General features: G+C 39.2%; 1 protein-coding gene across 1 annotated transcript; it reads right to left on the bottom strand.

The window, feature by feature from the left end:
* Positions 1–7,415: 7,415 nt before the first annotated feature.
* LOC118743467 (elongation of very long chain fatty acids protein 4) lies at positions 7,416–10,514 on the bottom strand. Its single transcript, XM_036476162.1, has 5 exons — positions 10,219–10,514; positions 9,482–9,578; positions 8,477–8,570; positions 7,925–8,168; positions 7,416–7,849 (listed from the first exon to the last, which is right to left on the bottom strand). The coding sequence occupies exons 1-5, from the start codon at positions 10,262–10,264 to the stop codon at positions 7,545–7,547; spliced, it is 786 nt and encodes a 261-aa protein (XP_036332055.1). The 5' UTR covers positions 10,265–10,514; the 3' UTR covers positions 7,416–7,544.
* Positions 10,515–11,275: the final 761 nt, after the last annotated feature.

Raw genomic sequence — 11,275 nt, 5'->3', positions numbered from 1 at the left:
CGGAAGTGGTCGGGGCAGTTTCAAAAGCAGCAGGAGCAGTGGGTTTATGCGGCACCTACTTTTGCATTGAAAATCGGAAGCGAGTGTGTCTAAAACTTATTCTGAGTTGTGTGGCCTAAAAATTAACGCCTTACGGCCTTTTTAGTTGAAGTGACTTTTTTGTTCGTATTAAAAGTAAGCGGCGGTCAGTTGAAGTTGCGTCATTGGCGGTATACATTACGTGCTGACTCTAGTTAGACTGTGCAGCAAAGTTGGTGCTTATATTTTAGAAGCGCTTACGATATTTTAGCACCTGTAATCGCTACCATATCCTACTAAGCCATGTCTACTACGCTGGAAGGAACACTTAGTAAATGGACAAATGTCATGAAAGGTTGGCAGTATCGTTTCTTCGTGTTGGATGAGAATGCTGGTTTGCTGTCCTACTATACGGTGAGTTGTGACCTTGAACAAAAGCCAAAAATTTAAGTATTGAAGCTGCCGGTTTTGCACAAAATCCATAAAAAATTTATAGCTCCCATCCAAATGCAGGGCGCGGCGTTTGGCAAATATCGTTATAGGGTATGAGTCCAATTGACACAACACAACATATTCATAGATTACATATATATCGTCGCACAGTGGCCGGAGAAACTGTGTTTTACGCGAAAATGGCATAATTTAAAACTGTGATTAATTAACCGGAATAACTGTTCTTATTCAGAAATGTCCAACGAACTCAAAACTGATTAGTACATTCAATAATATCTGCAAAGAAAGCCGTTCTTACAGTTAAGAGTGGATAAATTTCTTAACAATTTTTTTTATGGAAACTTTCAATTATAACAGTAATTGCTGGTTTGGTCTTACTTCTTAAACATGGAATATAATGATTTCTTATGAAATATTTCATAATAAATCTTGGTTGCTAATTATCAACACCTTAAAAGCAGGGCTTATTTTTCAACAAATATTTTCTACAAGAAGGTATAACTAATTTGTAGGGCCGAGTAGGGTCTTCATTCCTTTACCATAAACGAGTGCAAAGGTCCCTTTAAGGATCTGCGAAAAGAAAAACGGTTCATACCCGTCAGCTGACACGATCTAATGGCATCTGCGTGTTAAAAAGAACTCACCACCACGTGACCGTGACGTAGGCGTTGCTTCTCTTTCCATCAACAGAAAACTTGATATGTTTCTACGTAGTTTTACGCTACGCTATGTACACGTTCGTGGTTAGCCGCACTCGAAAGTGTATTAACATATTAAAAATTTATGTAATTTATTCTATTTTAGCATTACTTATATCATTTATAAGATGTGTCTTAAAAAAGCTGAAGTAAATTTTCAACAATCCAATAACGAATCCAACGAATGGCGTCCAAGAATTTCAAAAATTACCGAATTTCTTTCTTAAGTTCGCTCATTCGATGTCTGTGCGTCAACCGAATGTGTAAAAATGAAAATTTTGGGAAATTAAGATTGAAAGTTTTTTACTGTGGTGTTGATTGATCAGCTGATTGGATATTTTTGTCCCTACACTAGTACAGGAGAATGTCATCCCAGACGAAGTGGCGCAACTTTAGGATGTCAACAAAACGAAATGACAAAAATTATCTCCTATTCCCTTTTGTTTTGACGTCCTCCTGTACCAAAAAGCAATAACAAAATACCGGGGACTTTTACTTATATGCAATTGCCACCGCCTTGTATGGATGCGCCTTGCTTAGGGCCAATTTCACAGTGCGTAGGTAACTGCCGATTCTGAGCTGTGAAATTGGCCCTTAAAGGTTCTGTTAGTCTATACTTAATTTACGTAACGTAACCTATTATATTGGCCAACGCAATATATTTTTGTCCAGGAACTCTTTGATGTAGCTTATGGCGGCAATGTGACAACAAAATATTTTCGCTTCTGGCTAAGTTTACGTGTTGAGTAATCATTAACGATTGCTTAAGTAAGTTAAGTTAAGTCTAGACTAACTGAACCTTAACTCAACATTTATGCAATTCAAATTGTAAAATATGTTGTTTTCGCTTGCGATAGGTATTCTGGGTTTTGGTATAACATAGAACATCCAAAGGTTAATCAAGTCAACCCAATAACTCAAAACTGATAAATTTGCACATTTATGCTTCTGGCATAAAAGCGTGACGATATATGTATACATATAGTGTATGTATGCTATCATTAATTACATCCCTCCAATAGAATAAAAACGTTGTGTGCACCAATATGGGGCTAGTGATAACACATTTTACTCAATACAATACAGACGGAGGTACATACATACATACATACATGTAGGCTGATACTGTTAAATTGCAGTATCCATTAACTTTTTTTATTATGTCAAATAGTTCTGTATCATTATATACAAATATCTTATCTTTTAGAAGTACATACATACATATCGTTACTTTAACATGGCATCTATTATGCAGAATATGATATATCTACACTCGAATTTTTCTAGAAGATAAATTATTCAATCTGGGTAAAATGTACTTTCAATACATATTCACTTATTTTGCGTAAAACATCTACATATTTGCATACCCATAAAATTACATTTATAAAATACTTGACTTCAGTGGTCAATAGTAAAATTTAATGAGCAAGTTTTCGATGACATATTTCTCAACTCTTTATTTAATGAGTAGTTCCCTTAATATTTTGGAACTATGTTGTTATGTGCTGCATTTAAATCGACCCCCAATTGCTTGGGCTTGCCGTAGCTAAGCTTAGAGAACAGATGGATGCCAGGCAACGAGGAGGCAGATAAAGTGGCCACCGAAGCCGCAACTACTCGGGTAATAGTAGTAAAACCTTCCTAGGCATAATGCCAGACACCATCAAGAGAAAAGAAGACGGCCCAGATCTACATACTATGAGTAGTCCACTTGCAAAGTGCGCTATTTAAAATTTTTTCGATTTTTAGTTTTTGGTGGGTAAAACATACCAGTAGTTAAAGTAGTTTCATGTCCACTAACCTCCCAGTGCAAAATATTTCTATATTCTGAGAGAAGTACCTACTCACGTACAAAAACCTTGCTATAGACCGGCGGGGTTTTAACGTGGCGAGACCCAACCCCAGCGCACGCGAAGTTATACGCCTTCTCACTTAAGGCCGCTCCCAAACGGGTGTTTGATTGCTACCCAGAGAACCCGTGAATATAAATATCCGGACGCTGTGAGCTGCGATTTGAACCGTACGCACAACAAACCCTTCTGACCACTCCCACGTGAATGGCAGCCAAAAGCTTTTCACTTCTGCGCACGAAGCCATCCTTCACCTTAGAGCACTCTGAGAGAACTCTTCAACAAATCGACATACGCGACCAATGGAGCCACATTTACCGCTCATTAAGTACCGCCGCCGAAGAAACAGTCGGATTTCACCGAGCCCGAAAGAAACATTGACGAGACGGAGCTTCATCTGCCTCGGGAGACAAAAACCACAATACCCCAACTTCGCTCTAGCAAATAAACTCTCATTACGCTCATTAAACTCATACCAGAGCAGACTAAACGCGGATGTGCCAAATGAGTGTCCGGCGTGCGGAGAGACCCCTCACCGACTCGAAACATCTCTTCGCATGCACGGAAACCCCGACAACCCTAACGCCTTTGTCCCTGTGAACCGACCCAATTGAGGCTGCAAGCTTCTTAGGGCTGCCGTTAGTGGAACTTGACGACAACGACTGAGATATTAGCCGATCTGGGCAGGGTTGTTGTAGTCGCTACAACAACAACAACAACCGAGCCCGAAAGAACAATGGTACCATGAGGAGTGTCAAGAAGCTGCAGAGAAACAGGATGCCGCCTACAGGGCCACGCTGCGATCGGTCGCAACGCGAGCCATATGGGACCATTATAGGGAGCTGAAGAGGCAAGCGAGACATACATACTTGCCGCATTAAGAAGAGAGAGACCGAAATACGAGAGTGCGAAGAGCTTGAACTGCTGGCCGACAGGGAAAAGGGCGAACTCCTGTAAGAACAACAATGGCGACCTAGAGCCTGACGTCCAGAACGTACTTAAAATGTGGGGAGAACACTTTTCCACCCTATTGAAAGGCAGCACCACTGAAAGTAGTGGAGAGGACGAACCCGAGCCCCCAGTCGATGACGATGGAGTCGATGTCTAACCGCCTGACTATGACGAGGTACGAATAGCGACTACGCGGCTGAAAAACAACAAAGCTGCTGGAGCGGACGGCCTACCAGCTTTTATGCGGAATATGGTTAGATCAACGCATGCGGACGACTGGAATTTAATGTATTTTTTTTTCTTGATAGAAATTTTACCTTCGTATATGGCAATATTATCACAGTGCAACATTTTAAAGAAAGAGCACGCAATATGCATATAAAGATGGTGAGAAAAGAACACGATAACTTGACCGCCCTGGCGCAGGGCAGAATTAATGCATCATTATTTGGAGAAAAGAAAACGCTATAAGTGTGCTCTGCCCAATCCACAAGAAAGGCGGACCCGCCCAAGCCGTCAACTACCCCGGGATCAGCCTTCTATGCATAGGTCACAAGGTCTTATCGAGTGTATTGTGTGAAAGCCTGAAGCCCACCGTCAACGAACTGAGTGGAACCATATCACCGTGGCTTTAGACCTGGCAAATCTACCATAGATCAGGTATTCACAATCCGTCAAAACTTGTAAAAGACCCGCAAGTATAGGATCGACACGCACCATCTATTTGCCGATTTCAAAGCCGCTTTCGGCATCACGAAAAGAAGTTGTCATTATGCCGCGATGTCTGAATTTGGTATACCCGCGAAACTAATACGGCTGTGTAAAATGACGTTGAGCAATACCATCAGCTCCGTCAGAATTGGGAGCCGTTTGATACCAAACGAGGTGTCAGACAAGGTGACTCCCTTTCGTGTGATTTCTTTAATCGGATGCTGGAGAAGATCACAAGAGCCGCAGAACTGAACCGCTCAGACACAATACTTTACAAGAGCGTATAATTGCTGGCTTATGCCGACGACATCGATATTATCGGTAAAAACAAGGCTATGTCTGTTCTGCCTTCTCGGGATTAAATAGAGAAGCAAAGCGAATGGGTCTGGTGGTGAACGAGGACACGACGAAGTATCTCCTGTCATCACACAGTCAGAGCATTCGCGTCTTGGCACACACGTCACTGTTAACAGTTACAAGTTTGAAAAAGTAGACGACTTCGTTTCTCTGGGAACCAGAATTAACACCAGTAATAATGTCAGCCTTGAAGTCCAACGGAGAATCACTCTTGCCAACAAGTGCTACTTTGGACTGAGTAGGCAATGGAAAAGTAAAGTCGTCTCCCGACGTACGAAAACCACACTCTATAAGTCACTCATCATGCCTGTGCTGGTGTATAGCGCGGAGGCATTGACAATGAAAACGTCTGATGAAGCGACACTTGGAGTTTTCGAGAGAAAAATTCTGCGAAAGATTTACGAACCTTTATGCGTTGGCGATGGCGAATACCGCAGACGATTTAACGATGAGCTGTATGAGCCTTACAACGATTTAGACTTAGTGCAGCGAATTAAAATTCAGCGGCTCCGCTGGCTCGGCCATGTCGTTCGAATGGACACCGACGCTCCAGCTCTGAAAGTATTCAACTCGGAATCCGCTGGTGGTAGCAGAGGAAGAGGAAGGCCTCCTCTGCGTTGGAAAGACCAGGGGGAGAAGGACTTGGCTTCACTTGGCATTTCCAATTGGCGTCAGTTGGCACAGAAGAGAAATGACTGGCGTGCTGTTTGGGACTCGACCAAAATTGCTTAGGCGGCTACAGCGCCAATAAAGAAGAAGAAGACTAACTTTTTATTAACATCAAATATAATGACTTTAGAAAAAAGTCGTAAACAAAAAATTTAGATTTTTTTCGGACGACAAAAACGTTTACTTGAGTTTTTTCGAAAAAATTAACGCTATCGATGTAAACTGCGAAAAACGTTTAGAACCTTCTTTCCAAGATGGCGGCGATTCCACAACCGCCGAGACTCGCAAATCTATTTATTAACAGCTCTTTATTTCATATATGTATGTATTACAGCCTAGTTAGTACAAATTGTGAAAAAATAGCAGGGATTCTTAGTCCGCTGGCCAATCCTTTAAGAAATGCTTCAGATTGCGTTGTCGTATTTAGGACTAGGCAGGATGCTCTTTAAAATCTTCTACTACACTCGCGGTAGAAATCATTAGAGGGGAAACCTTTACGTCTCCGCGTATTTCCATTGAACAATGTCCATGGATGAAACCAACCTCTGAGCTAACGGACAGACGATCAGGAAGAGCTAGAGACTCAGATCTGTTTACATTAATTCGTGACACACCGTTGGTTATCTTTTCCAATAAAAACAGATCTGAGCCATGAATATGTACTTAGTTCGATTGGAGATGGTTTGCTTGACGGTAGTTGGGCCAGAATTGAACGACTACAGATTAGTTCCCTTCCGTGTAAATGCTTTTTCCAGGAATATTTCTTTTCCCGTTAGTCGACTACATTACTTACGCATGGCGTGGCCAAATCGCTTAGAACCATTCGTCCTTGAATTGATTTCTTCGAATAGGTATGGTTGCACTGTAGATATTAAATCGAAGCCTTCAGAGCATACGTTGATGGAATATTTTATTACAGGACAGCAGCCTTAGAAGTAGTTATTCCGAATGGATGTTGTTGCCGACTTTATTATTTAGCTCAGAATCATCGCTGAAGATTGAAATGGGACTAGTGTCTAGCCTTTTTCCACTTCACCATTCGCTCATAACGGGAATTCTTGACGAAAACTTGTTATAAAAGTAGGCAGGTGAAATGCTTGATTGCCTAGTGTTATTTACGGTAGACTAGAGTGTGTCGAGCTTTGCAGTTTGAAAGGAAAGGCCACCGTGATAAGCACCCTTTCCGTTTTGCTTTTGGACGTACATCAACATACTGTAACTCCGAAGATAAGAACGGCCATTACGTCAACTGTGACAGCTGATGCATTATATGTGGATACAAGGCCCATCTTTTGTCTGTAGCCTTTTTTTTTAATATAACGCTTTCGCTGAAGCTCGTAAAATATCAAAATATTCATGATGAAATGAATGATATGAGCACGAGTTGTTATTTAGACTTTTTTAATGTATCTTTTTAAGTTCACATTTAAATACAATTTTGCTATGGAATCTTGTTCTTTATGCAAAACTGAAGATAATGCATTGTCTAAGATAAGTGTGCCATCATTTTCGACCAAAAACACGGAACAGTCGCAAAAAAACGACATTGTAGTGATGTGGCCAGAAGCACCGCAATCTCAGCCAGTCCTCGGTTTTATTAGGGAATTTTGGCTACACAATTTTTTGTTGTGAACTACAAGGACATTGGTTTAATGCATATCTTCTTCTAATTTCGTATTATTCATTACCAACACAGACATTAATTAATAAAATATTATTTAATTTTAATTTATTTCCATTTAAAACTATTACGGCCACTTGTTTTGTACTTAGTACGAGTACATACACACATACGTACATATATGTAAATAATAAAAAAGATACAAAAAAAGACTCAGCTTCTCTTAAGGCTAGCATCGTATGCCTTCCTGTAGAAGTCATAGAAACCATAGAATATGACAATGACCACAAAAGCATAGTAGCCCACCACCATCGGCGCTATTACACAGCTGGAAGACATAACAGCCGCCTGCAGTAGAATTAACACGAATTGTATCATTTGAATGGTGGTAATCGATTTCTTGACTGGTGTTAAACGTTTCAATGTCTCCGCATCGCACACAGCCGCCGCCAGATAGTAGGCGTACATAATCACATGCACAGCGCAGTTGAGCATCAGTGGATACAAGGCAGAACCCCCTATAAATAGGCATTTAGAATCAGCATCAATGAATGAGTAAGTTAGCCAAGGCAAATTTCCAATTTTCCAATTACCTCTATAATTGACGAGCAGAAGGTAAACCAACGTTATGGTTGAGCAGTGATGAAATACGTGGAGGTAGGACACCTGATTCTGCTTCTTACGCAAGGCGAATACAATTGTTTCCGAGAGTTCGCTAATCTTTAACCAGAATGTGAAATATGTGACGCGATTGAACAGATACTCAGCGAGTGTATTTGATTCGAACATAGAACACTCCCAGAATCGAAATATTTTCGTCGATGTTATGCGGAAAATCTGCAAAGCATATTAAGAAACAATATGATGTAGTGCGTTCGATATGCCATGGAGTAGAAATAATAACTAAATATTGTAATCGAATTTCGATATTTATGTATTATGAGTATGTCCATTTATGTAAAAACCGCTGAGTCTGTACATATGTATGTATCAATAAGATTCCGCAGTTTTCAAATAAAGTGTAGAAAAAAAAATACATTTCTGAAACACTATCATAAATAGTAAGTGTTCGAAATCAATGGGAACAATTAAATCCGCATATATTTTTGTGATACCTCATTGATAACTGATGTGTGAAGAATTACCTCATTGATAATGTAGATGCAGGCCAGCATTTGGGCCGAGTTGTAGGCCACAATGTACGTTTTTAGTTGGTAGGGCGGTCGATTTTTCATGTAACTGTAAATGTATGCATACATAAATTTTAATAAGAAATTTGAAGAAAATTAATCGGAAGCAAAAATCAACTACTACTACGTATAGAATATTAAAGCAGTTCATAGTCTAAATAGGTTTTGTTTTAAATTCTCCAAAGCTTTCTTGGTCAGCCATATGTTTTTAAATGTACATTTGTACATATGTGTTCGTACTTGCACGCATTCATTTTAATTTTAAATATTCGCGCTCTATTTTCAATCAAATGCTAATTAATTAAATGGCAAATTGAGTACAAAAGCTTTGTAGTGTTGCGCTTTTCTGGGCCCCGATAGGTGCCGAACTCGCCTGGGTTTTGGCTTATGCATACTAAGTATTTATGCATATATGTATATTAGACTGCATCACCAAAAAAAGTTGCGGTTTTTCCGCCGGCATTACAAAACTTATTATATTTTAAGACGTCCACCAAAATATTTCGGAAAAATATTAAGATTTAAGTGAGCTGGACCGATTTGAAAATACCTCCAAAAATTTAGTTTTTTATGAATAAAAATAGTTTCTTAAAGATGTTTTTTGATGAAAACCCCTCAAACGACAAAACATCTGCCGTTTGTAGATATCTGGGGCATGTGCTGAAACGTTAGATAAGCGAATCCCTTTTAAAAAAGAATGATGATTGGAGTGGAGTTTTTGTCTTTGGCTTGGTGCCGATGTGAGGATTCGCCTGAAATGACTACAAAAGCAGAACTTCAATCAATCAAGAGAGTTATGCTCTCAGTGTAGTGGGTTTGGAAGGTTGTGTGGCAAGGAATCAATACGAATGAGTAACGTCGATCATTGATTGATCTGTGATTTTTATATATATCTTTTTTTTGCTTTTTGAAATGCAAGCGGCTCTTTTTTTTGATTCAAGCTTTTTTAGTGACACTTACTTTGGTACGATTATATAAATAAGCAGCAGATAAGTGGCTATCACTCCAAATATGAAATTGGGCGACCGCAAACCGAACCACTCGTTGAGCTCTTGGGCTGGAAATAATAAATGAAGAAAAATAAAAATGTTTTACTTATACATACATACACGCATAATTTGTTTATTAGAAAAATTAAAAAGAGTGGTTACAAAGCTGGTCAAAACACAAAGTGTATACGTCTATTTAACTCGAAGGCAAACATCCGTATATATATTCGGATATCCGGTTGAAATCCATTCATTTGGTTATTGGAATATTCTAAAGAGCGTTTGAACGGATTGGAAATTTGTTATCAAAATTGTTGAATCTATCAAGTTGCAAACTAAATAATAGAACTCTTAATTAATATTCAAACAATTGTTATGTTAAGATTCGGAAATCCGTATATCCGGTTAGTATCCGTACAATTTGATATCCGGACGTCCGGTTAATATCCGTTCATTCCGTTATCTGCATTAAGCGGATATTCTACAAATCCAGACTGCACAACTTTCACTCGCGTCAACAAATAAAAGTGCCAAAGTCTCAATTTTTCATAATGTTTCCAAATATTATTTTCCAAGTACCATACTTAGTACTGGACGTATGTGCGATATGCATATGGACTGACGCATCTCGGCTACCACATACCACATTTCAATTCTAGTTCATAGACATATTGAATATTTGTTTTCAGAGGTCATTTGAATACTAACAGGTGTAGCTATAGTCCACTTCGTCCATTTTCTGAATCACTTCCATTTTACTTAAGACCCCGCTGTAATTTTGCCACACTAGCACACACACACACAAAATACTGTTTTGAAGACGATTCCTCCCTATCCTTGTGGCTTCGAACTCTCTTCTAGTTTTGCTCCTTTAAGATGCGCTCGCAGCGACACGGCCCGCCGAACTGCTAACACCAAATGGGAAATTATTGAATTGAAGCAAGTTCAAGAACTCGACATTCTAGCGTTTATTGGGGCGTAGAAAGCTTGTGCTGACTTTTTAATGGTAATGACAACAAAAACTAAAAAGAAAAATAGGAAAAAGAATTCAGAAAATTTAATACATACATATTCACCAGTTGACAGGCAAATCGATAAATATGCAAGTATTTCGTAAGTTGGCGGCTTTTGATCGCCGCCACTTCCCTATTTTAATGCGATGTTGAACTTTACCCATTTTTAGTATTGCATTTTTAATTTGTGAATTTAGAGTGGCGCGCGCACACACACATACATATGTACGTACATGCATACGTAGTAGACGCTAAGCCACCACAGCCACAACACAGCGACAAGTGCGCTTCCGATTAGCGTCAAATTTTTCAGCACCTAAGGACTGTTGGGGGGGTTGGGGGAAAATAATTTGCTTGCAACTCGAATTGATAGCCGAGTGGACACGAGACCGAGCGTGTAAAGTTTTATGTAATTTTCAGTGTTGCCGTTTTAGCCCTTTGGTGGCTAGATTTAGCTTTTTGGCCACATAAATTTAAAATTGCCCCTAGCCCTTTTTTTAGCCCTTTGGAAAATTTATTCATCCATGGCATGAAAAAGTTGTGCTTAATTTGATCTATTTTTTATTTTTTAAGTAAGAGAAGAATTTTTAAACTGACACATACTGATATATGTATGTATATATACATATATGTATTGTATGTTCCTTACGTTTTTATACATACATACTATAAAAGTGTTAGGGCCGTTAACTTATCTATTAAGGATTTAACTATAGTTTAAAATACATATATAAGTTTACGGCCCTTAAATG

This window comes from Rhagoletis pomonella, unplaced genomic scaffold, assembly GCF_013731165.1.
Source record: "Rhagoletis pomonella isolate Grant_MI unplaced genomic scaffold, Rhpom_1.0 Rhpom_scaffold_00007, whole genome shotgun sequence".
Lineage (NCBI taxonomy): Eukaryota > Metazoa > Arthropoda > Insecta > Diptera > Tephritidae > Rhagoletis > Rhagoletis pomonella.
Note: the sequence above shows the minus strand (reverse complement) of the source record. Positions and strands in the feature narration are given on the sequence as shown.

Excerpts from the sequence above, each read along its gene's own strand:
- LOC118743467 (XM_036476162.1), bottom strand. The coding sequence starts at position 10,264 with ATGGAAGTGATTCAGAAAATGGACGAAGTGGACTATAGCTACACCT. Across the intron at positions 8,571-9,481 it reads ATTTATATAATCGTACCAAA|TTACATGAAAAATCGACCGC; the intron begins GTAAGTGTCACT and ends ATACATTTACAG. Across the intron at positions 7,850-7,924 it reads TCTGCTCGTCAATTATAGAG|GGGGTTCTGCCTTGTATCCA; the intron begins GTAATTGGAAAA and ends GCCTATTTATAG.